The sequence below is a fragment of the Scardinius erythrophthalmus genome (assembly GCF_964197995.2).
Source record: "Scardinius erythrophthalmus genome assembly, chromosome: 18".
NCBI lineage: Eukaryota > Metazoa > Chordata > Actinopteri > Cypriniformes > Leuciscidae > Scardinius > Scardinius erythrophthalmus.
Genome location: NC_138238.1, coordinates 27939127 through 27966700, shown reverse-complemented (window position 1 = coordinate 27966700; position 27574 = coordinate 27939127). Strand labels below are relative to the sequence as shown.

General features: G+C 42.4%; 1 protein-coding gene across 2 annotated transcripts in view; it reads right to left on the bottom strand.

The window, feature by feature from the left end:
* Window positions 1–3984: 3984 nt before the first annotated feature.
* sult1st6 (sulfotransferase family 1, cytosolic sulfotransferase 6) overlaps window positions 3985–27574 on the bottom strand; it is a 136925-nt gene continuing 113335 nt past the window's right edge. For both annotated transcript variants that reach the window (XM_081392131.1, XM_081392132.1), the window contains 6 exons: window positions 9790–9918; window positions 9566–9663; window positions 9223–9349; window positions 8871–8965; window positions 8551–8731; window positions 3985–4548 (listed from right to left, as the gene is read on the bottom strand). In XM_081392131.1, coding sequence (XP_081248257.1) covers window positions 4430–4548; window positions 8551–8731; window positions 8871–8965; window positions 9223–9349; window positions 9566–9663; window positions 9790–9918 — 749 coding nt within the window. In that variant the 3' untranslated portion in view covers window positions 3985–4429. The remainder of the gene's footprint in view (window positions 4549–8550; window positions 8732–8870; window positions 8966–9222; window positions 9350–9565; window positions 9664–9789; window positions 9919–27574) is intronic.

The window sequence follows — 27574 nt, the reverse complement described above, 5'->3', positions numbered from 1 at the left end:
ATTGTTGATAACAGTTCTGTAAAGTCCTCAGCAAAGGCTGGAGAGTATTTTGGAGGCCTGTAAATAATGATAAGTAAAATGCGTGGAGCACCATTTAACACAATACCCAGATATTCGAAAGACAGGTAATTCCCAAATGATATTTGCTTACATTGATAGATATCTTTAAAAAGAGCAGCTAGACCCCCACCTCTCTTAACAGCTCTGCAGACACTCATAAAAGTAAAGTTAGGAGGGGCTACTTCATTGAGGATTGTTGCACTGCAGCTGTCTTCTAGCCAGGTTTCATTCAGAAGCATAAAATCCAGATTGTTTGTGGTTATTAAGTCGTTGACAAGAAGTGATTTATTTTTAAGTGAGCGGATGTTAAAGAGTGCTAACTTAACAGTCTTACTTTTCCCCACAGCAATATTAGTTTGACGTGTAATAGGCTCCAGATTAGTTAGGTTTGCTGTACGGCTATTGAAGGCCTTAGACTTTCTATCTTGTAATTGAACAGCAATAGAGAAAGATACAGGCACACTGGGTTCCCGTTTGTTCTGTAAACATTTTAGAAAGTTACTGTTATCAAAACGGGGACCCGACACATATCACTGAGAGCTGGTATCAGTTGTTTTTGGTTCACCTCGAGCAGATGGAGGAGGGTGTGGGCCCTGGCGTTGTGGCAGAGGCCGAAGAGCTCTCACAGGAGGGGGAGGGTGAGCTGGGCCCGCAGGCTTTGGTGCAGGCTTTGATGCGGGTGGTAGTGGTGCCTGTCGTTTTTTGGTAGGTATCTGGGGGCTTGCAGCAAAAGAGTGGGATAGTCTGGTTCCAGCATACACCAGTTCTTCCATTTTCTGTGAGAAGCACAGGAGTGGAGTTGCTGGAGAGAGGGATAACGTGTCTGGTGAAAGGGGCTGTTGCTCTGGTGTTATCGGAGGCTGTAATACGCTGTCCTGGCTTCCCTGGCTGTTTTCCAGGAAGTTGTCCTTGGGTGCTGAATCTTCAAGCAGTTCTGAGATTGTGTCCGTGAGCACAGGTTGTTGTGGCGGAGTGGTGTTATCGTGTCCATTTTGCTGTAGTGAAGTCCCGTGGTCATTCATACTGTGTCCAGGTGTGTGTGTGCCGTTCAGATTGAGTTGATTGACACACACTGCAGAAGGATGATTGAGGGAGAAGTAGATATTGTCCTTTAACACTCTTGAACCAAGTTTGTTTGGGTGATGGCCATCCCGATGAAAAAGTTGTCTCTGACTCCAGAAAAGATTGAAATTGTCAATGAAGTTCACTCCTTTTATATTGCAGGTTTTTTGCAGCCATGTATTAAGCCCAAGTAACCGTGAGAACCTGTTTGTTCCTCTTGCTGGGAGAGGTCCACTGATGAATGTTTGAACTGTCAGTCTTTTTAGTCTTTCAAAAAGTTCATGGAAATCCTTCTTAAGGAGTTCTGACTGCTCTTTATGAATATCATTCTTCCCCACATGAATGATGAGTCGATTTGCAGTCTTATGTTTCATCAGAATGTTCTGAAGTTCCCTGTTTATATCAGAAGTTGTTGCTTGTGGAAGGCAGCACGTAGTTATATCCCTGCTGCTAATGTTTCTGATTATGGAGTCCCCCACTATCAGAGTCCTGGGCTCGGCAGCACTCTGAGCTGAGTGCCGCTGTCTGCTCGACCTTGAGCGCCAGTTAGCATCAGTGTTAGTTACTGGCCCATTCAGTCTGTGTTCGATCACATTCATCACATTTGGGGATTCCTCATTTACATTCATTAGCACTTCAAATCTGTTCTCAAGATGTATAGGCGGTGGTTGGAGACCAGTGTTTGCAATCCTTGTCAGAGCTGTATCTGGGGTAGAGGATGCTACTGCGGCAATATGTGATGCTCGTGACAATCTGATGTCTCGAGTGCCTTTGGGTCTCGCTCCCTGTGTGTGCCATCGATTAGTAAGTCGATCGGCTTGTTTCTCTACCTGTCGAGGAGCACTAGTTTCATGGGACTCACCGGTATTCTGAGGGTGTCCATGATGAAGCTCTGTTGTGTGCTCCGTCTGGTTTGGTGGTCTCGAAAGTAACTTTGTTTCAAGAACTGCAATCCTTTGTAAAAGTCTGTGGCAGTTAGTGCAGCAAGAAGATTCCAGAAGAGGCATTTTCTCTTATCCTTGAGGCAGTTGTGTTTTTCTTTCCCGGAACGTAAGCTGGTCGGGTAAAAGAATTCTCAGTTTTTGTAGTAATCTAAACTTTGTCGTATGAGCACTATGCTGATTTGCTGAAGTTAAAATTAGGTGATAAAAGGAAATAAAATAAAGGAAATAAAATATAAAAAAATAGGAGATAAATGTAAAAGCGATAGAGCAAAGCGCGGAGCAGTAAGCAAGAGCGTCCGAACAGTAGCTGAGCAGGAAGAGGACAGTTATATGTCACGTGACCTACATTACAAACACGTAGGTAACTCGATCTGTATAGAACATCAGGTAAGGAAGTGAATGCATAATCCCTGTATGTTTTGTTTGTGAGACAGAGTAAGGAAGTTAGGGCGTGTGACGCCGAAGAGTGGTTGTCTTTTCTTTTCTTTTGTTTATTAGTTAGGTAAGAGGTCTAACTACGAGTTAGAACGAGTTTTGTTTTGTTACTTTCATTTCTTTGGCTTCACTAATTGCGTCCTCCCATTACTCTTGGTTTATTTATCTTTCTAGTATCTTTTTGATCTGTAAAGCCGCTTGTTGTTGTTTTTTTTATTTTTTTTTATTTTTTATATTCATTTATCATTATTCTTATTCTTATTATTATTATTATTATCATTATCTTTTTCTTGGTATAGTTATTTCACTTATGTATAATAAATTATCTTTTTCCGCCTTATTTTGTTGCCATGTTGTCTTTTGCCACCTTCACCACACCAAATAGTGTCATGACTTCAATGTTTCCTCTTCTGACCTTGCAATTCATAAGAGTTTGTAACACCAGCCCTCCAGATAATGAATATGCACTTGCTTAGCATTTTTTCCATTGGGTTATTATGGAATCAAACTAATCAAGTGTTCTAGACTTTGACAGGTTCTTCTTATTTGCTTTCATGTTACTATAGACAACTATGCCTAGGGTCTTGAAGTTCTATCACACCACATGTAGTCACTTACATGTATGCTTACTTGGCATATGTAACTCTTTAGGTATTTACAACACCATTGTTCCCTATATGGTAAAAGTGTGAAAATTAATTGTAAGAAGAAGTTTATATTAGTTCAAGTTTGCTCTGTGTGGATGTATTGTTCTGTTCCAGTGATGTTCTTTGACTAAATCTGAAGGGAAAAGATATCACCTATGGGGTCAAAGCCTGTTCCCCAATGGTGTCTGCTTAAGCTTTTGCAAGAGGCATTTATACCCCTCGGGTCCCAGCCAGTTTTCACCAAGGTGGTAGGACCCAGCGATCCATTTCGCCACTTTGCTTACCTTGTTTATTCGTGTAGCCATCCCTCCAGATAATCAATATGCACTTCCATTGGGTTATTATGGAATCAAACTAATCAAGAGTTCTAGATTTTGACAGGTTCTTCTTATTTGCTTTCATGTTACTATAGACAACTACGCCTAGGGTTTTGAAGTTCTATCACACCACATGTAGTCACTTACATGTATGCTTACTTGGCATATGTAACTCTTTAGGTATTTACAACACCACCGGTCACTACATGATAAAAGTGTGAAAATTAATCGTAAAAAGAAGTTTATATTAGTTCAAGTTTGCTCTGTGTGGATGTATTGTTCTGTTCCAGTGATGTTCTGTGACTAAATCTGAAGGGAAAAGATATCACCTATGGGCTCAAAGCCTGTTCCCCAATGGTATCTGCTGAAGCTTTTGCAAGAGGCATATCCCTCGGGTCCCAGCAAGTTTTCACCAAGGTGGTAGGACCCAGCGATCCATTTTGCCCTTTGCTTACCACAGGTCATCATCCTCCAAAAAGCAATATCATTTTCAGAGAGGAAAACAACATAAACATTAATGGATTTGATTATTTATGTGAAGTTTAATATTGGTTTGTGTAAATTTAAAACATTACATCCAGTTAGATAACAATACAGAGTATCTGCATGATAATATCAACATTTCAAAAATGGTTATAAAGAAAATCTAAATAACCTTAGATTGGACACCATCATGTCCTCCATCTCTCAGTCCCTCACTGAACAATGCATGCTAACGTTAGCTCTTTATTTCCATCCTGTTAATTGTCTTGACCTTAACTGTAAATGAATCAAGCTATAAATTATAAATTATAGTTTAAGTGTCTAAGTCTGATATAGGTCTAAACTTTTATAGAAATGCTGAAATTTAATTTGCTCTGAGAAAAAAAAAGAAAAAAAAAAGGTTATTTTCTGTAATACATTTTTGTAATTTGAAGAGATCAGTTGAATAGCATGTGATATTATATATTTAATGTTGCACAAATTATAAATGGAGGCTAAAGCGGAAAGGAATGTCTGCATCTTTCATTTGGTTTGCATAGTCTTTATCAAACACCTTGGATTGAGCTGGGGTGAAATGGTTAACCCAGTCACCGACCTCTCCTGTGAAAACAAACATACTTATTCATTAATTTTGAACACAATATGCTTTATATCATTTCTTATTGCATGAGCCTCCAAATAATTGATTGCTCAACTGCCATGAGTGGTTTCTAATGACAGCTAAACTATATTTCACTGTTGTATTGTAATGTATTATAGCTATGGCTCTGGTGTGTTTTTAAATGGAAGTTGTTACCTTGATGTTTGCTGATTGAATCCCTTACAATGATTGATTAAGACATGCCAATTTGATAAGGATGTATTCTGATTCATTGATTGTTTAATCTTGATCATTAACCCTTTTAACTAATAGGCTTGTTTGAGATGCGCCTTGCCTCGCCTGAAATGTAGTCGAGAGTAGGCGGCTGCAGTGAGGGGAGGAGTGAAAAAAGGGCAGGCAAACCGGACAGATCTCTCTTCTCGCAGTGGATCTGATCTGACACCTGTGAGACCAAAGACGGATATCCCGGGATTCACAGGATTTACACTTGTGCACAGTGTTGCTAATACACTGGATGTAATTTAAGTTCTGTTGCTTTTTTTTATATGAAAATAAATTTAATGAACAAGACACCCAAAGAAGCCTACTTGCTATTTCATTCCTTTCCAAATACGTGTTTATCAATCTTTTTTTTCTTTAATACAGACACGAGTTTTTTATAGCCTATATTTTTTTTATAAAAATGACATCACATAACCCATATAGAGATCGCACTCTCAGAAAGCTTGGGAATATTCACACATAATTTATACACATAAAACATGATATCAGAGTTTTAAAATCAAACATTTGAAAAGAGATCAATAGGCCTATATCACAGTTGTTTAAATCACAGTTGTTTAAACCATGGACAGTAAAAGAAATGGACACAGAGAAAACGGAGAAAGGTGAAGTCAATTAGAAGCACTCACTTCCTGATGGCTGAGCGTACTGCGCAGACTCAAACTGAGCTTGACGACGTAGATGTGACGTGAGCAACCTGTCTGTCTTCTAGTAGCTGTGCCAAGAGAAATCTGAATCATTCCCTTCTGAAACTTGCAGAGACGGAGAGTGTGAGTAGGAGGTGTCCATGAGCTAGGAGCAGGAGCAACTTTTGCTACGTATTCTGATTAATTATTTTGTAATTTTTCCTCCACGTCCCCCCGATTGCCCGCGAGCTTCTAACAGAAGGTCCATACGGTAATTTCTCCACTGTGCGACAGAGAGTCGCGTGGTTATGACGCAATCGTTAGCCTATTTTTACAAAAACTGCTTCTACGGGGCCATAACGTAAGATACAAGGTAATGGAGCCTTTTATACATTTTCGTGTTTCTTTAGAAATAAATAATAGACAAATGGAGTCTTTAAACACCTCAGATGTAAAGTTTTTCGCTGTCAAAGTGACGCCAAAATGAATGGGAGTCAATGGAATGTTAACAGCAGGTGAGGGTCTGCTAATCAATGGCGGCGCCCAGGGAAGCTTCAATTTTTTATGAAACATTTCCCCCCTGGTTTAAACCAATGAGCATTAAGCTGTGTCGTCAGTAAGTCATTTCCCATCGTGCTTTTGATCAGCGCAGTCGGTGGAGATGATCAACTGCGTGCAACTGCAGAATCCGACAAGTCCGCTTTGCGTCGCAAGAGTTTTTTGACATGTCAGCATGACATCTGAGCAAGTCGGACCTCACTCGGACACATTTATAACCGGGGCTGTGTTTCAGTCAAAAATTGTCATGCCCTTCATTCGCTAACTTCCTTCCGTCTCGTTCACTCGGATGTACGTTTTTGCTTATGCTCACGTAACCATGCCACGCTCAAAATGGCTTAAATCACCTTTCTTTCCCATTCTGACATTCAGTTTTGGAGTTCAGGAGATTGTCTTGACCAGGACCACACCCCTAAATGCATTGAAGCAACTGCCATGTGATTGGTTGATTAGATAATTGCATTAATGAGAAATTGAACAGGTGTTCCTAATAATCCTTTAGGTGAGTATATATATATATATATATATATATATATATATATATATATATATATATATATATATATATATATATATATATCTCAGAGTTATTTGTGGTGGGGTAAATTAAACGCAATATGCATTGACGTCACAATCGTGTTGCATTGTGGTATATGGAGCTGCCTGAAGAAGTGTACATATGAAGTAGACTTGCTCCCTCGGTCAAAGGGAGCAAGGGTCTGACCATATAAACTTCCCTCGTCCACTTCACAAAGTGGAACGCACTTCAAAATGGCGGCAAGGATTCCCTCAAGGGGAAGTGCTTAGGGAAGTTTGCAAGTGCGTGTCTAAAAGTGGACCCGACATGCATCTCGCAGTGATCACCAGTGATCGGTTCTGCATAGATTTTGCTCATCTCAAACAAGCCTAATTCCTTTCAATGGAATATGACGTTGTGGGTGGAGCTAGTCAGCTGTTGTGAATTTCCTTTTGCTTCCCTAATACTGAATGATATGGTGTTTGGTGTTTTTAGCCCCCAACGGCGCCTTCCAGGCAGCGAGGGGATGGGTAGGTTTAAGGTTGAGGTTAGGGTTAGCTGCCTGGAAGGAGCCATTGGGGGCTAAAAACATCGAGTTGATTAAATAAGCTTAAAGGAGTAGTTCACTTTAAAATGAAAATTATCCCATGATTTACTCACCCTCAAGCCATCCTAGGTGTATATGGCTTTCTTCTTTCATACGAATACAATCGGAGTTATATTAAAAAATATCCTGGCTCTTCCAAGTATTATAATGGCAGGGGATTGCAACTAACAGATTGAAGCTCAAAAATGTGGCCATTCAGAAATGGCCTTCTGAAGCAAAACGATGAGTTGGTGTAAGAAAAATATTAATATTTAAAACTTTATAAAGTAAAACAACTAGCTTCCGGCCAAACGAACATACGGATTCCACTTAAGTGTAGAGCAAAACTTATGCAAGTTATGCGACGTATTGCTGATATTTACGCTACGCCATGACGCACTACGCTTCTGACGTCATATATTTCATAAGTTGCACATTAGGGGCAAGTAGACTGTGTATGTTTGTTTGTCCGGAAGGTAGAATTTGACTTTGTAACGTTAAATATGAATATTTTTCTTACACAAACTCATCATTTTGCTTCAGAAGGCCTTCATTAACCCACAGAAGCCGTTTTGGAGTTCATTTACGATGGATGGATGCACATTTTTGAGCTTCAACCTGTTAGTTGCAATCCACTGCCATTATAATACTTGGAAGAGCCAGGATATTTTTTAATATAACTCCGATTGTATTCATCTGAAAGAAGAAAGTCATCCACCTAGGATGGCTTGAGGGTGAGTAAATCATGGGATAATTTACATTTTAAAGTGAACTACTCCTTTAATATGGAAATGTTTTTAAAATGTTCATGTATTGTCTGTTCTATACCCTGAGGAAGGCTCTCAAGCCGAAACACATCAGTATTTTTTTTTATGAATAATCTAAGTTCTCTTCACCACAAGTGTTGCTGGATTTCTCTTAGCTTCTATACTGTTGTCCACAACAAACTACAAAGAACATTAAACACAGGAAGACGCGTTAACTTTTTAGCTAAATATGTTAGCTAACATAGACAACTATTTGGATTGCAACAGTAAATTAAAACTGTAAAATTGTTAAAATGTTTATCTTGCTGTAGGCTAATTGTTCTTTATGCTGCAATGGACTTTTACAAAACCTTTTACAGTGCGTGCATTATATTGTTTTGTCTTTTACAGCATATTATAATTCATACTCAGAAAGTAGAACTGAAGATTAGTTCAAACATTTCAAAATGCACCTGCATTGTTTTGCATTTTGTGACTTTCAGTCAAATAAAAAACAATTTTAAATTGAATTTCTTTCATCATTGAAGATTTCTTTAAAAATAGCGTTAAAATATTGTCTCGTCTCGTTCTGGTGAACCCAATATCATTTATCATCTCGTCTCATGAGCTAAGTGCATTGTCACACCCCTAATACTAAGGAATTTCTAGTATGGTTTTATATTAACCTTTTCTCATGAAGGCAGAAATAGAATGATCAAACACGGGTTTTGGGATGTAGGAGTAGTTAGCCATTGGATTGTCTTTCATGACTTGGAAGGATGTCAACTGCACAATCCTTTCTATGACATCCTCCGAAACAGACAGGTCCAGATAGTGCATGATTCTCTTAATCTCCCTAAGAGGATTCTTGGTGAGAGGAAAAGAGAAAAACATAGATACAAGAGAGTCAAAAAAAAAAAAAAAAAAAAGGGGATATAAAATAACAGATAAATCAGATTTTAGCAAAATGACAGGAATGAAAGGATATGCTGGACTAAAACTATACCTCCTTCATGTCCTCATAGAGCATGTAGAGAATATTCTTTTCCTTGCATTCCTTCCAGTAACCTTTGACATGGTCATACCAAGAGCCCCAACCTACTGTAAAAACATTAGAGTACAGAGTAACCAAAGATTCTAGATTATATTACATTCTACATGATTCTAAAGGGATAGTTCACCACAAAAATGGAACACTGTCAGTTGAAATGGTTGAAACATTTGTCAAAATATTTTCTTTATTGTTGTTTGCAGAAAACAAAAAGTCACAGGTATGGAACAAAATGAAGAGGATTAGATGATGACAGGATATTCATTTTTGGGTGAATTATTTATTTAAATAAATAGTTTTGTCTCACATTGCCCCCTCATGAACTTGTGAATGTATCCATCCCAAGGTCCTGGCTCTGGCTGGGTAAGATTCATACGATCAAAGTGGAAGTAGCTTACAAGGTTATCCTTAGCATTTCGGGCCATATAGATGACCTGGGGAAAAGCAGGCAGGATTTGTGGTACTCTGTGGTCAGAGGCAGATCAAGGGGTTTTCACATTATATTGCTGAGTGCCTATTACCAGTACACTCTAGAGACAGGTCATTTTGTTATCTTTTGCTTTGGATAGGAAGAATGAAACTAAACCCAAATTTGACCTTGTATTTGAAATGATCAAAAGTATACTTTATTATTCTAATTACATTATTACCTTGCATTTATTTTCCCAGAATCCTTTAGGCACTAGTTGAATGGGCAAGTGAGTTTTGATTACTCTCGGTGGTTTCATCTGTCTAAGTAAGTCAAGCCCTATATGAAGCATAAAAGATAAATATGTTCAAGACATGAGTGGTGTAGACACAGGTGCACTGACACATTCGTCATATAACAAAAACCTTGTGATAATATAGATGAAGCATGCACAGAAATGTGTACCTGATGGTATAGGTGGAGGAGCGCAAATTTCCAGAAATGGAATACGGACAGCTGTCGGCGCTCTCTTGCACACCTCAGCATCTCCATTGTGCAGCAGAAGATCCACTATCTCTTGAGCCCAGGTTGTGCCTCAACACAGAGACAAACATTAGACAAGTTGTTCTCAACCAGGGAGCTGGAGCTCACAAGGGGTCCTCAGCAAATTTCTGTGGGCCACAAGATGACTGTAATAATATGCAGACTCAGAGAGCACGACGGGAGAGCAGTTATACACAAGTTAATTGATGCAGCAGAGAGAGTCAGAACAGACAGGTATCAGAATCAAACAGACCACTGAGCGATGATGATATGGAGGCTGAAAGTAACAGTCTTTTCTTTAATATAGCTGAGTGGGGAATGAACGAAGGGAATGGATGGTATGCACACACCTCAGTTGCCGCTGGTAGGAGAGAATCCACAGAGACGGGAAGTGCACGGAGATGAAGGAGGGAGACGATAGAGTGGAGGATTGTGGAACGCTGGAGTAGAAATTGGAATCTTCTTAGATAAATCGTCCACAGATAAGTAGATCATAGAGCGTTAGTCTTGTATCCACTTGGGAGAACAGACAATGAATGTGACTGAGGTTTGTGTTTAAGTAGTCCATGGCTGAAGAGTGACAGGTGCAGGTGATTAGTACTAGGGTGACAGTGATCGTTGTGAGGGAGTGACGGTGGAACCTGGTGTATCCATGACAGTACCCCCCCCCCCCCCCACGGCCCGTTCAAGAGGGCCGAGGACCTTGACGATGAGGCGGCCGGCCTCAGCACGGGGGGCTGGACGATCTGGATGTGAGGTATGGAAAGAGGTGAGTAGATTGGGATCTAGAATGTCTTCTATATGTACCCAGGAACGTTCTTCTGGTCCATAGTAGGAAAAAAATGCTGTGGAAGTCAATGGGTGCCATCAACTGTGTGGTTACCAACATTCTTTAAAATAGCTTCTTTTGTGTTCAACAGAAGAAAGAAACTAATACAGGTTTGGAACAACATGAGAATGAGTTAATGATGACAAATTTTCATTTTTGGGTGAATCCCTTTAAGGGATCCCTTTAAGTGATCAAACATAACTGTAACAAATTTCAAGTTCAGGGAAGGAGGAGGCAAACATTAAACATAAGTTTAGTTGTAAAATTTGTTTGCAAGTTAGTTTGCAAGTTAGGGGTATGTCAGTGAGAAACATGGTGGAAAACGTACTCGGTTACTATCGTAACCTTGGTTCCCTGAGAGTTAGGGAACGAGTATTGCGTAACTATAGTGGACTTTTCCTCAAAATTCTGAAGCCTAAAATGTAAAACGCATTTTGCAGCTGCACAGCTAGCACAGTGAGTGTCTAGCTCACTCATTGGCTGTGCTGTGGCAAGGGGGCGTGGCCAGACCTATATTAGCCCGCAAAATAGCCATTATAGCAGGTTACATCGACTGAAGCGACATACTGCCATGTACTCAGTGCGGCTGGCTACGCAATACTCGTTCCCTAACTCTCAGGACGTATGGATGTAATGCTCATACATCCATACTCAACCTAATACACCAGTAAGACCGGACACTGTCGGGTCTTTTATGTATAAGGGATATTACAACCGGCCAGAGGCGGGTTTTATAATGAAATTAATGTGTGCTTATGACATTGACATAACATGTAGATAAGACCAGACACCTGTCAGGTCTAAATCATACAGAAAGGACCTTTGCCTGCAGGGAAGGTACCTCCATATTATAGAATTTCATAAATGTAGAAGGCGAGGACCAGCCGGCCGCCGCACAAATATCCTGAAAAGGAAACCCATAAGACCAAGCCCAAGACGTGGCCATGCCTCTAGTCGAATGAGCTCTAGAATCAATAGGGCAAGCCTGACCCACTGAGGTATATGCCAAAGAAATGGCATCTACTATCCATCTGGATAGCCTTTGCTTCGTGACAGGGTTAGATCCTTGGATCGACCACCAAAGCAGACAAAGAGCTGTTCTGAATGTCTTAAACGACGCAGAATGCTCCAGATATATTCTCATTGCTCTGACAGGACAGAGTAGATTAGCCTCCCCAACCTCCGTGGAAGGGAGAAGAGCTAACAATGTGATAACCTGTGCTCTAAATGGCATTGAAAGCACTTTAGGCACATAACCGTGTCTGGGTTTGAGGATGACCTTCGAGTCACCGACACCAAACTCCAAAGAGGAGGAGCTCATAGAGAGCGCCTGCAGATCTCCCACTCGCTTGATAGATGCCAGTGCCAACAGGAGAGCAGTCTACAGCGAGAGTAATTTGAGATCAACCAACTGGAGCGGTTCAAATGGTGGACCCTTCAGGGCCCGAAGGACCGTGGAGAGGTCCCATGATGGCACAGACAGAGATCTGGAGGGGTTAATCCTCCTTGCTCCCTTCAGAAACCGTACTACCAAGTCATTTCTTCCTAACGATTGGCCAGCCACCGGAGCATGATAAGCTGCAATGGCTGCCACATATACTTTGAGCGTGGACGGGGTCCTGTCCGCGTCCAGCAGCTCCTGTAGGAAGGAGAGCACCACTGGTAACTCGCATGACATGGGTTCAAAGTGTTTGTCCAAGCGCCAGCTGGAGAACACTGACCACTTCAAAGCATACAGGCACCTAGTAGAAGGGGCCCTGGCCTCAGTGATCGTGTTTAGGACCTTGTCAGGAAGGTCCCTGGGTACCCGTTGAGGGGCCACACATGGAGTGCCCATAAATCGTGTCGCGGATGCCATATCGTCCCGTTTACCTGCGTGAGGAGATCTTTCCTCAACGGAACAGGCCACGGAACCTCGCCTGTCATTTGAACCAGCTCTGGAAACCATGGTCTGGATTTCCAGAGGGGGAAATGCAATTTGGAGGACTGGGCATCCGCTCTTCCTGACCCGTTCGATGACCTGGGGAATCATTGAAACAGGGGGAAATGCATAAAGGGGGAGGCTGGGCCAGTGATGGGCAAGCGCATCCCTGTCCTTCGAGAAGAACACTGCGCAGTGAGTGTTTTCCCTTGAGGCGAAAAGGTCGATCTCGGCCTTGCCAAACATCCTCCATATCAGACGCACCGTCTGAGGGTTCAGGGACCACTGGCCTAGAGGAGTGTTGCCCCGTGACAGCATATCTGCATCCGTGTTCTGAATGTCAGGGATATGTGCTGCTCTCAGAGAGCTCAGAATGGCTTGCGCCCACATGAGGAGGTCCCTTTCCAGGGCGTACAGGCTGCCCGACCTGACACCGCTCTGGTGGTTTATGTATGACACAACTGACGTGTTGTCTGTACGGACTAACACCTGGTGCCCCCTGACGTTTGGCAGAAATGCTTTGAGGGCCAAACACACTGCTTTCATTTCCAGGCAGTTGATATGTAAGCTCTGCTCCATGCTCGACCAGAGGCCGGAGACAGGCTTGCCCTCGTGCAACGCTCCCCAACCTCGGTTGTAGGCGTCTGTGAAAACCACTTTCCATGTGGAAATCACCCCCACGGTCACGCCCTCGAGGTACCAGTCTTGAGCCTGCCAGGGAATCAACCGTGATTCACCATGACTCGCAGGCTGCCTGACCGCCATGCACAGGCTGGCACACGGAGCTTGAGCCAGTGTTGCAGTGGGCGCATACACAGTAGTCCCATACAGAGTACTGACGAAGCGGCTGCCATGACACGGAGAAGTTTCTGAAACTTTTTCAGGCGTGAGCACTCGCCTGCCTTAAAGGAGGCTGCCAGCTGTTGAAAAGAGAGTGCGCGCTATGGTGTGAGCCACACTTTCATATTCATAGAGTCGATAACTGTGCCCAGAAAGATCACACTCTGGCTGGGACTCAGTTTGCTCTTGGATAAATTGATTTTGAGACCCAGGCATTGCAGATGGCTGAGAATCAAAGCTCTGTGTCGTAATAGTTTGGCTCTCGACTGTGCCAGAATCAGCCAATCATCGAGATAATTCAGCATGTGCACTCCCTGATGCCTCAGAGGAGAAAGTGCCGGGTCCATGCACTTCGTAAACGTACGGGTGCTAGTGACAGGCCGAACGGCAGAACTGTGTACTGACAAGCCTGTCCCTCGAAGGCGAATCTCAAGAATGGCCTGTGACGAGGGGCTATCTGAATGTGAAAGTAAGCGTCTTTCAGATCCACAGTAAAAAAAAAAAACAATCCCCCAGGCGAACTTGCGCAAGGATTTGTTTGGTAGTCAACATTTTGAATGGCCATCTTGTGAGAGCCCTGTTTCAAATGTCTTAGATCTAAGATGGGTCTGATACCGCCATCTTTTTCCGGAACTAGAAAATAGCGGCTGTAAAACCCTGAGTGCTGTAGCGCGCGCGGGGGAGTTGACTAATTCTATCGCCCCTTTTGCTAACAGATTTTGTATTTCGGAACGAAGCACGTGACACCCGCTGCTTCTCCCCGAAGTCTCGACAACTACCTGAAACTTTGGGGGTCTGCGAGCAAATTGGAGCAAGTAGCCTCGCTTTATTGTGTTGCAACAGTATAAAACGTTACTTGTATATTGGTGTTGTATATTGTTTTTTTTTATTGTTTTCTTGAGAATGAGACATATGGGCCAACGTGTGTTACCACTAGCAGCCGCTTGAGGGTGCTAGAGGTAATAGATTACAGGATATAAGCCCGATCTCAGACGAGCAAGTCAGTTGTTTTGGTGGAGGGAAACCCTGGTTGAACTCATGGCTACCTACCTTCTCATAAGTCCTGTTTGAGAACTGTTTAAGTTTACGCTCAAACGTGAGTATTCTGTTTAATAAAGGTTTGAGATGTGATGTACTGTAAATTACAAAGGCTAATGTGAACTATTTGTTTTTTTTAATAAAAAGGACTTTTTGGACACTTTGGATTTGTTTGTTTGATACCTTTGTTGGTCCATGCTGCATGTGTAATCCTTATTTGGTCACCATTTACACAGTGTTTAAAACCCAACTCGACACACCGGGAATGGCTTGCCAGGCCAGGGCTTGTGTGGCTAGGGTTTGATAAATGTTTTGGGACGGGCTGCCTAACACAGGGGGAACTGATACCCTTATATTGTGATTTGTGCACATACTGAGTGTTGGGCTGACTATAAAGGCTTTCGTCTGGGGCAAAGTCAGAGAAACAACTGGTAGGGGGCCACCTAATGAAGGGGGACCATGAACCTGTGTGTTGGGTTCTTGAAACATACTCTTTATGTGCTTTGTTTGTAGAGGCGTGCGCAGTGCAGAGGGCCTGTTTTCTACAGTAAACAATTCTCCAGCCGCCTGAGCTAACAGGGAGCATGCGACTCGCAGCTCCCTGTTAGCTCAGGCGGCTGGAGAATGTGTGTCGAGTCGTTTCATTTTATTTTATTTATTTATTTATTATTTCAGTGGAGCGTGTCTCATGACGGGCTCGGACTGATTCGTGATGACTCATATCTTGCTCTATAGAGCTGTTGTAGGAGCAGTGACTATCTGTGGTGGCGCACGCTTCGTAGCAGGCACAATGACTGCAGTGATAGTGTGCAGTATGAGTGGCGCGCGCTTGTAAATGGCCTAATGACTGATTTGAGAACGTTCCCAGCCACCTGTGAGCGGGGGCTGTGGGGGAACATTTATTTCTCACTCTGCTTGAGCTGCTGTGAGAAAAGTGATAGTTTGCAGCGGTGCACAGTTTACAGCGGGCCCCTAAACTGCAGCTATAGCTCTGTTAGAATCGTTATTTAACATAGAGACAGAGCGCAACGTGTCATAATCTGAAGACCACGGGGGGGGGGGGGGCAATCCAACCGTCTCCATTGACTTTGCATTGCGAGAGGCTGCCTCCTTGTCATTTATGATCTATAACAAAAGACAGAAAAATGCCTAAAAGCTGCTGTGTGACAAGGTGTACAGCAAACAAGCTAACAAAAAAACAGAAATAAGTTTTTATAATCTGTTGACCCCAAAAAACGAGCGTTTAAGGACACAAAAGTGAGTACAGGCTGGAACGAATGGGTAAATTGGGATCCTGACACTCAGTATGCACTAAAAAATGCAGTAAACATTTTGTCACTCGTAAGTCAAATATCCATATGTCAGTTTTATATATTATATTTTTGTAAGCTAAGCTATACTGTCGCCGATTACGTTCCCTGCTCCAGTGGACGTAGTTCTCAGAGTAATATGACACCTTGCGCTCTGTTTCAATTGCCTATATCCACTTTTGTGTCCTTAAATGCTTGTTTTTTGGGGTCGACAGATTATAAAAACTTATTTCTGGGTTTTTTAGCTTGTTTGCTGTACACCTTGTCACAGAGCAGCTTTTCGACATTGTTTTGTTTTTTGTTATAAGTCAGAAACCACAAGGAGGCAGCCTCTCGCAATGCAAAGTCAATGGAGACGTTTGGATTGTTTTCCCCCCCGGTGTGGGCGTGGCCTAAATACGCTCTGTCTCTATGACTAGCTGGCCATGCTTCGTCCAATTGCACTCATGCTGGGTTGAGATGGGGGGCGGGGTCAAACGTTGAGCCCGACCAACCCCTTTTTCGTACATTGCCAAAGAGAGCGAGTCAGGCAGGGAGCTCGTTCGCTTTGGTGAAAAGATTCAGCGGAGCTGAGATTCGAACTCGGGTCTCTGACATGAAAGTCTTAGAATCTACCACTGAGCCACTGAGGCTTGTTCTTGCAGTGAGAGAGAACAGTTTCAGCGTGGTTGATTCCAGGCATGAAAACCGCGCTGTTGTGTCTGATCACAGAGAAGGTTCTGCATGATGAACAGAACGGAAGAGAGAACATTTTCAGAGAAAACACGCTTCTGTGTGACATGCAAAACGGAGGACGGGGTAGCTCTCTTGTGTCGTAAAGAGAGCTAGCCGCGCGGACATCTACCCGCGTGCTTCTTCCGTCGAGGCTCGACGAGGGAAGAAACGGGGGGTGGGCGAGAGGCGGTTTGCCGTCCCAAAGGAGAGCTAGACGCAAGCGCATATGTAAATAAGCCGATCCGCCGAATGAGACGAGGTCCCTGGGGCCCAGGTCTGCCTGAGTAAACAGGACCGGTGAATGAGACTGAAATGGGGAGAACGAGACACACAGGGAGCTAGCCACATGCGCAGTCACAGAACAGGCATACTCTCGCAGAGAGAGCAGCCTCGGGCAGAGAGTGCAGCTTCAGCATGGGAGGTTCCACTTTGTGTACCCGTCGGCCTCGTGCAGATGGCATCCGCACGTGGTGCATGTAGAGCGAGGCATTTGTAACAACGCTCATGCTCCTTAAGCTGTGTGAACGCGGCGGCGAACACACAGTAGCAATTAGCAAAAATAATGCAAAGGATACAGTGTAGTCCGCTGTAGAACTGCACGCTCTATGCTTGATTCGACGGTGAAGGCTTTGCAGAGGACTGTAATGGCGTGATGCTGGCTCATTGGCGCACACGTCAGAGGCGCCCGCGCCATTGGATGTGCAGTTACCGCAGCACAGCCAATGAGTGAGCCAGACACTCACTGTGCTAGCTGTGCAGCTGCAAAATGTGTTTTACATTTTAGGCTTCAGAATTTTGAGGAAAAGGAGTTTCCCCCACTGCGTATAGCTACTCAATACGAAGTGACCATTCTCAAAGGGAACCACAATAGTTATAGGTATTTAAAACAAAATAAGCTAATTGCTTATTGCAAACGAGACACAGTGGGAGTTGTGTCAAGCCTCGGAGGGGCATTTATTAAAGTAAATAAACATAAAATGTCCAAAAATGGGGTAAATAAAGTGTTAAAACAAAATGTCCTCGTCGTTCCAGGGAATCGTGAAAAGATGGGATGGGTCCAGGTAAGTGGGCGGTGTCCGGCAGTCGCGCGTGCTTCTCTCCCTCTTTGGCTGCGGCTTGAGCATAGCTGCTTGTCCTCTTTAGGCCCCTACAACTGAGGGGAATAGCGGCCCGGCATCCTCCTGTCAGAGGCGTCATGTATGATTCTCCATTACGGACTGCGGGTCTGGCGACTCACATCTTGGACTGCGCGGGAATCCCTCCGCGCCCATTCCTGGACCCAAGAGAACTCCTCTTAAGCGCCCCTCCTCTCCAATCACATTCACACCCACTCCAGTCGGGAACCTGGCGAAGGGTGGCGAGTTAAGGGACGGGGTGCCGCTGATGACAAGGGAGAGGCAGCCGTTCCGTTACAATATATAGCTGCTCTGAAACAAACAGTGATGTCATCGTCCAGGTCAGTTCAGTTCTCATATAATGGTGTCAATGCAGGCAGATCAATAATATTGTTGAATATTAAGTGTAAGTGTATTGTAATTACTACAGTAAGTATACAGTATATACATACTTTCACGGGTGGTTGCAAGAAGGCAGAAGAGGATAAAGATTCAGTTCCAACAAAAAGTTTTAATGACGAAGATACAATGAATAAACAAACGGCTGGGCAACACACACTAAAGCAACGTAGACCGAACAGAGAATGAATGTGAGGGACTAACTTATATAGCAAACACAAACGAGGATGAGTAATAGAACACAAATAACACAAATTAACCAATAATGAGGAGCAGGAAAACTGAACAAAGGAGCACATGATTAGAATGAAAACAAACAAAGTCCATCATAATGAAACTAAACTGAACATTATGGTGACATATGCGAAACAGGACTGTAAAATAAAATGCTTTCAACCATCTTAGGTTTTATATGTTGTTAAACTTTTCCACATCACAATAAAAAATAAAAAAATAAAAAAAAGTTTTAAACAGAATCTCTTGGAGAATTGCAGAATTTAGTATTTCTTCAAATAATGGCACAGTTAAATTTTCTCAGGTAACCAAAAAAGGTTTAGTAACTTTTAGTAATTTTTAGAGACTTGTGATTAGCTGCTTGTTTTCAGAAATATGATTTAATATCATTAAGTTACATCAAGGGTCAAATTAAATAGCACCTTAAATTTGCAACTGTTTGATATAACCATTTTTGTACGCTGTATCGGGGGTTTTCCTGCACTGAAAATATTTTGGCCAACACCAAAATGAATCTTTGTCCCCCCAAAGATTAATTTGATAATTTATTGAGATGATACCAACTGTTCTGCAGTACCACTACCCGCTTATAGCTAGCTGGTTTAAAATGCACCCATGAGTCATGGTGAGTATAGCGCTCTGTGAAGAGCATCAAAGGTGTCTATTTACAATGTGTTGTTGCAGTTCTGAGCTTTGTGTCCAATCACAGACATATCTGTTGAGCGTGTGAACACAATGGTCAATCAGATGTGCTTAAGTTTAGTCAGAATCTACTCAACACTGCTCAAAAGGACAGAGTTTTTGTTCAGCATGAGCATAGCCGTGGGAAATGTTTTTATCAGGGGGGTGCTGGGGACGGTGCTTGACATTGCGGTGCGGTGCTGTGTTTTGATTTTAAACAAAATCCTAATACATCTCTAACAACACTTACAGATCACCATACAAATAAACAAGGACAGAGTTATGTGAGAACGTTCAGAACTCATGATTAAATAAATCTTAAAAACAACACTGCACATTTCACTACATGGTGGCAGCACACAAATCTGCATCTTACCTTATGATACTCAAATGTAGTTTGGTGCTCAGAAGTTAGAGCCGGTTCAAACGGAAAGCAAAAACGTTCAAATCTAAAATGCAAAACGCAGGCAGTGGAATGGGGAAAAAATGTAAGGTCTTCTAAACTTCTTCAGAAGTTGTACTTATTTTAACTTGAGCACCGCATTTTTAGAATGCTGTGTCATCTGTGAGGTGCTGCAAAAACACGAGCACAATGGTTAAACATGTCCGTCTAGACCGTTTACATAGGAAAACAATGGAAAAGTAGCACAGTGGAATGGAAAAACACGTTCTGTGAGAACAGCCCCAAATGCCAATGAATGCTTTAATCAAGACCTCTATATTTAGTTTTTCACCGATGTCTGCGTGAACATGCATTAGTGTCGAATAAGTTCTGAGACATGCTGATCCCAGAGCTGGTTGGAGCTGCTCTTCAGGAGACATTGGGCGTACCGCTCTTTCCCGCAGAGCAGGGCAGGTTGGAGAATCATTTGTTGAGTTTTTTTTTTTTTTCGCTCCCAAGAGGGCATGCGGTTGACAGTGAACGACACTATGCCTTGCCACTTTCAGTCCCCTCTTTAATCGCCAGTAGTAGGAGTCTGTGATTCAAGGATGCAGCGCCTTCTCACGCGTCTCCTGCCATTCCCTCACGGGAACCGTGAAGCCAGGTAAGTCTTGCATCACACACACAGACCCCACTCGGACCCTCAAGAGAGCAGACAGAAAAATGGAGCTCAGTTGGAAGAAAACAATTTTTTTTTTTTGCATTTTGTGGAAAGACAGCACTATTGCATACAGAAAGGCTTAAAAATGGCAAGATCTACTTATTTTTCGACCCTCTTTGAAGAAAACAAATACAACCCTAGGTATTTATTTGATATAGTGGCTAAATGACCAAGAAATAAAGCTTCAACCCCAGAAGTTTCCAAACAGCACAGCAAGTAATGCCTTTATGAACTTCTTTACTTGCAAGATTGATAATATTAGAGAGAAAATTATAACTATGCAACCGTCTACTACTACTACAGAATCGCATCATATAGTGGATTGTGGTTGTAGTGAGGAAAAAATCCATTCATTCATTGCTATAGGAGAGGAAGAATTGTCTACAATTCTATAAAGGTCTACTTCCTGCTCAGCTACTGTACAGCTACAGCGACGCTCTTGCTTACTGCTCCGCGCTTTGCTCTATCGCTTTTATATTTTTATATTTTATCTCCTTTTATCACCTCATTTTATCTTCAGCAAATCAGAACAGTGCTCAAACGACAAAGCTTGGATTACTACAAAAAAGCAGAATTATTTTGTCCAACCAGCTTCCCACTGAAAGCCATAAGCTTACATTCCGGGGAAGGGAAAACACAACTGCCTACATTCAAAAGGATAAGAGAGAAAATGTCTCTTCTGGTTCAAGAATCTACTTGCTGCACAAACTGCCACAGACTTTTACAAGGGGTTGCAGTTCTTGAAACAAAGTTACTTGCGGGACCACCAAACCAGACGGAACACATTACAGAGCTTCGTCATGGACGCTCTCAGCTTATATCCGTGAGTCCCATGAATCTAGTGCTCCTCGACAGGCCATACTGAGTGTAGAGAAACAAGCCGTAACTGATCGACATACAAATCGATGGCACAAACAGGGAGCGAGACCCAAAGGCACTCAAGACATCAGATTGTCACGAGCATTACATATTGCCACAGTAGCATCCTCTAACCCAGATATGGCTCTGACAAGGATTGCAAACACTGGTTTCCTACCACCGCCAATACATCTTGAGAACAGATTTGAAGTATTAATGAATGTAGATGTAGCGACAATGACAATGACATCCGGTCAGCTGCGGTTCAAATTAGTGAATCCTGATCTCGCAAACACATCCTTCGTTGTCTAAAACGTGACCAGCCTCAAAGACATTCCACTCCACACACAAACACTTGTGGACTTTGAAACATAAATTTCCACACATGTGATCCAATAGCAATGTTTTTGATATGTATTTTTATGTGTGTATAATCTCCATGGCAGATTGAGATGTCTATGTTCTATCAGAGAAATCAATTGACACCTAAAATGCTCAGAATTCTACATTGGAAATGCATATATGTGTTCCGATATTCTGTACACACCATTTTCTGATATCATTCTAATCGTAGTGATCTCACGGAATTGCATATATGTATGAGATTACAATGAAATGTATTCTTATGGGTATTATCTTTTCTGAAAAGAGAAAATACGAATTCTAGCTCTCACATGACAAAGTCAAAGTAGGCGTTTCTTTACAAACAAAGGAACTTGTTCCCGCTTTCGATCAGAAGATACGATTGGCTGTTGTCCCAAAAAGAAGGGGGAAGCAGATTCCCTTTAAAAGTTCTTACTCGCCTCTGACTCTCTCTCTCGCTCTGACCTTCTTCTCCTCCACGCGCAGTGCTTCTCCTCCCAACGTAACCAGCTGGACAGGCCTTGCCTTGGCCTCTGGGACGCATGCCCCGCGTCATGTAGAAGCTGCCGTTCTTTGCAACTAAGTTATATATATATTTGCCTCTTCCTTCACGGGAGATGAATCTTATTTTCCGGTAAACGTTACATTCAGTGAGCCTTTTTAAGCTTCCCGCGACACCGGTACACGCTGCAGAAACAGGACACAGTCCGTGCTTCCTGCCTCTCAGCATCACCCGAACAGAGAACAAACTTGCAAGTATATTGATTCCTATGAAAGCTGATTCCAGGTGTCTTTTGAAATTAGGTTTCTGTCTGTAATAATTACTGGCTTTTCCTTTCTCTCTCTCTCATTTTCTCTCTTTCATTTCATTCACTCTGATCACGTTATTTCTTATGTTCTTGTTTTGTTTAAATGTTTGTTTGTTTTATTGTTTGCATTTTACGTACGTTTATATTTGTAGCTTATATAATCTCTAGTGTGTGCCATTTTATTAATAAACCCATTTATACTTGACTGTTTCTGTGTTGAAAACCCACCTTTTATGAAGTCAATGAAATGAAAAGACCAATTTAAGCTACAATCTCGATATTATAGACTACCTTGAGTAGTTTTTAATTCATAAACTCAGAAAGTTTTGTGTTCGTGGCCAGAAGATAAAGCTTTCTTGGAGTTTGCAAATACGGTAATACCCTGGCTGAACTGTGATAAGCTATCTTACATACATTTGCTGGACAAGTGACTGATTTGATAAACGAGACCAGGACAGTCAAGAGGTAAATACCGATAATTGATAAAGTAAATATATATGCGATTTATGAATTATGACCATGAGTTATGATTATTAATATTTCCAAAATTCCCTATATCCTTGAGCTAATTCGCATTAACCCAGAGTCATTTACGTTACATAGATAAGGAATCCCCAAACGTGATGAATGTGATCAAACAAAGATCGAATCAGCCAGTAACTAACTCAGATGCTAACTGGCGCTCAAGGTCGAGCAGACAGCGGCACTCAGCTCAGAGCGCAGCCGAGCACAGGACTCTGACAGTGGGTGACTCCATAATCAGAAACATTAGCAGCAGGGATACAACTACGTGCTGCCTTCCACAAGCAACAATTTCTGATGTAAACAGGGAACTTCAGAACATTCTGTTGAAACATAAGACTGCAAATCGACTTATCATTCATGTGGGGAAGAATGATATTCATAAAGAGCAGTCAGAACTCCTTAAGAAGGATTTCAATAAACTCACCACAGACAGACTGTGACATATTAGAACTGCTCCAAGATTCAGCACCCAAGGACGGCTTCCTGGAAAACAGCCAGGGAAACCAGGACAGCATATTACAGCCTCCGATAACACCAGAGCATCAGCCCCTCTCACCAGACACGTTATCCCTCTCTCCAGCATCTCCACTTCCGTGTTTCTCAGAGAAAATGGAAGAACTGGTGTATGCTGGAACCAAACTATCCCACTCTTTTGCTGCGAGCCCCCAGATATCAACCAAAAAACGTCAGGCCCCGCAACCACCCAAGCCTGTGGGCCCAGCTCGCCCTCCCCCTCCTCCTGTGAGAGCTCTTCGGCCTCTGCCACAATGCCAGGGCCCACACCCTCCCCCCTCTGCTCGAGGTGAACCAAAAACAACTGAAACCAGCTCACAGTGATATGTGTCGGGTCCCCGCCATAGGCGTCTCAAAAGGGCAGGCAAGGCAGGCAATTACCTGGGGCCGCGCATTTCAAGGGGGCCCCCGAGGGCTGATGATTTAACCCCAAGGGGTCGGCGGTATCGCCGGCGATACCAGCTCGCTTTTTTTTATCAGTGTAAAAGAGACTCAAAATACTCTGTTGACTTTGATTTTCCATAGGAGTTTCATACATCAATAGATCCTGTTAAGTGTGTATTTTTTTTGTATATACTCACAATAAAAACAAAGTGTTGTGCTTTTTGCCAAATAAAGAAAAATAAACATGAAGCGAGTTCTGCCTTCTCTCTGTCAGTTAAGTCCATTCTGAAACGCGTCCGAAAATGAACCATAACTCAGCGAATACTCAGTCACACAGGCACACAGGCATGAAGCTTGAATTATCTTATTTTAAATGAAGTAATTTTATAAAAAACAAATATTATCAGTTTATGTAATATGTATGAAAAGAGAGAGATGTCAGTCGTTCTCATCTCAGCTCATTATGTTTTAATGTGACCCCGTCCATGGAGAGTGCGCGCTATTCAAATGCAAATGTGAGGCAATCCTAGCCTAGAAATCTAGACACACCCTAGCGGCAGCAAAATGTATTTTGCAGCCAGGGTAGTCTAGCAACTCTCCATTGACTTTCAGAGCTGTAAAAACCTAAATTGGGTCAGGCCAATCACATCGTGTATAGAGTAGGCGGGGCGGGCTTAACATAATGACGACAGATTTGCGACGGTTCCCTGCAACTTGAAAACAAAGAATGGCAGCTGCTGGCGAACAGTCTTTCCAATCGGCTTTGGCTGCGACTCTGGAGGACTTGGAGTTAAGTTTTTCTTTGAGAAAAGAGCAAAGAACGGCACTTAAAGGAACACTCCGACTTTTTGGGACTTTAGCTTATTTACAGTATCCCCCAGAGTTAGATAAGTCCATACATACCTTTTTCATTTCTGTGCGTTCTGTAAATGTTATTTGACGCACCCACCGCTAGCCTAGCTTAGCACAAAGACTGGATGTAAATGGATAAGATAGCATACTAATCCCAATAAGTGACAAAATAATGCAAACATTTTCCTATTTAAATGTTGTGATCTGTATAGTCACAGCGTGTACAAATAACAAGGCTATATGAGACAGAGACCATTTTTAATCGTATAAATACTGGGAACTATATTCTCACTAGGCGTAGGAGCACAGCTACTTGGGCGGAGTGATTAGCGCAGCACACGAGACGCCCTGTGGTGAGGAGCAGAGAGTTCGCTCAGAGTTGGAGTAATAGAGTCAGCAATTACTAGATAGTAAATTTATAGTTTACAATCATGGGTGTTCGCTGTATCTTGTCTTACAGCTTCCAAAGTTTGTAACTCCTCGTCTGTGTATTCTGGCTCAAAACTATATGGTTCTGGATCTTGGTTTGATACCCAGTAAAATTCCTCGGACAATTCCTCAAAGTCAGCCATGATCACGAGTCACGTTCGCTACTAGCTAGTTACCATCAACAGGGCGTCTCGTGTGCTGCGCTAATCACTCCGCCCAAGTAGCTGTGCTCCTACGCCTAGTGAGAATATAGTTCCCAGTATTTATACGATTAAAAATGGTCTCTGTCTCATATAGCCTTGTTATTTGTACACGCTGTGACTATACAGATCACAACATGTAAATAGGAAAATGTTTGCATTATTTTGTCACTTCTTGGGATTAGTATGGTACCTTATCCATTTACATCCAGTCTTTATGCTAAGCTAGGCTAGCGGTGGGTGCGTCAAATAACACTTACAGAACGCACAGAAATGAAAAAGGTATGTATGGACTTATCTAACTCTGGGGGATACTGTGAATAAGCTAAAGTCCCAAAAAGTCGGATTGTTCCTTTAAGTCATTCTTAAAAAAGGAAGATGTGTTCGTAGTTTTGCCGGCCAGATTCAAAAGTTGAATCTATCAACTAACGTAAGCTCCTAACATGTTGTATGTTATAGTTCTTCGAATTAAAAAAAAGCTAAAAAAAAAACTAACGTAAGCTCCGCCAGAGCCCGTCTACGGAGAGCCTGCCCACTCCCTATTTAGTCCTATTGTACCGAATTTTGGTTGTAGTTCCACCAGAGTTCCACTGGGGGCGATCGCCAGGAGTGCAAAATGAATGGAAGTCTATGGGGCTAGACGGCTAAATTTGTCTCTTTCACCCAATTGCCGTTGAGAAATCTCAGATTTGAGTGTAGGTTTTGCAAGTTCAACATGGGTTATAGGTCGAAAGTTGTATGAATGAGTACTTATGTCCTTTCGATTTCTTACAGGTTGAGTTGTTGTTGCCCATAACACGCTAGCATTCTGCTAATGAACGCTGATTGGTCAGTGAAGGACTGATTACGACCAGAGATACCGCTTGATGGCATCGTGGCATCTGAAGCAGGACCAGAAACAAACAAAACAAAAACTCGTCTAGCACGTGTATTTACCTGTGTCAGCTGTGTTGTCGATGCCTCGAGAGAAAACAAAGTGCAGAGCGCGAAAGCACCAGAGTGACTCAAGGATTGCCGTAAAGCAGTATCTCTGGTCGTACAAAGTGTATGACGTCATTGACACTTTAAAAGGCTTTTTAAAGCAAATAAGTGACTCTAAAAAATCTAACACCCAGCATTGTGTCATTTCTTTGCATCTCCTTTCGAATACAACATTCAAATTACTAGACAAAAAATTATATCCTGAGAAAAGTGGATTTTGATTGGTACAGCGCCATAGACCTCCATTCATTCTGCACTCGTCCTGTGAGCGCCCTCATATGGAATCAGAGTGGAACTGCAACCAGTTCAGAAGCCGGAAGTTTACTGAGAGTGAAACTTCTCGCCTTATCAGACATTCTCTGGCTGCTGTTGGGAAAACGCTCTGGTTGGTTGTAGCACTGTCCTATTGCGTGCAGAGGGAATTTGAAGGACAGCCGTTTATCCCGCCCCTCGGATTGAGCCGTGTCTATGGAGAGTTGCCAGACCTAACATCTTGATGTAGGTGTAGGTCTGGCTTGCCAGGCTAAGGCAATCCTGTGAAACGCCCACATCAGCTGGATAACACACACGCATGAATCGCGTTTCTGTGCGTGAATGAATGAACGCACAGATGCGCGCTGTTGTGTAGCTACTACAGCTGGCACAAATACTGTTTCAAAATGAATCACGTTTCTGTGTGAATGAATGAACAGCTTTTAGCAAACTCTATTGTTATACTAGGATGAGTAAAAATCGACTACAAAAATCGGATAGATTATAAAGTTTTTACTGTAAAATACTGCCACATCAAATAAGCTTATAATGTTGCCAATTTCTGCTCATGTGTTAAATATATACATATATGTTTTGTCAAAAATAATCAACTAAGATAGGCTATATTCAAACTAATGAATCCTTTGAAATACGTATGATAAAATGTATTTTTACAAAGAAAGATTACACTGGAAATATTGTTAAAATTTTAATTGTTGTAATTGTATAACCTTTTTAAGTGACAGGATGCACGCGACAGATCCGTCCGATAAAGATGACGAAGTAGTATGTCCCAAAGTTTGCCTACTTTTTTGCTACACATTCAAAAGTAAATACCTTTTTTTCACAAAAAGAGTACATACTTTTATGGCGTAGTGTAACTTAGGCGAATTGGGACGCAGCATATGGCTTTACACGATGACGATCGCTCTGATTGGTTTTAGGTCTATCCAACTGCGCCCAGAGGCATTTGAGCGACGTCCGTTGGTGACGCCCCTTTGGAAATGATTTGTCTATGGAGCTTTGCCAGACCATAACTCAGTTACTACTGAGAATGGTCTGGTTTTACCAGGCTAGCAGTAACCTCTTTGCATCCCTCTTAGTGGGGCCCCCTCTCTCTTTACGCTGGGTATGCTTTTACCGCCTTGCCTCAGCCGCCTTTTTCAAACTGGCGCAGCGCTCGCGGTATAGGTAGAAAATGCATGATTTGATTTGTTAAACATGAAGAGGATTATCCGTCTGGCATGGCCGCTTGCTCTAACTTTAACATAGATAAATGTTTGCTATTATTAGGAGCATATTCAAGTGTTTGTGCGGAGTGTGGAGCGCGCTTACTGCATGACATGGAGGCGCCGGT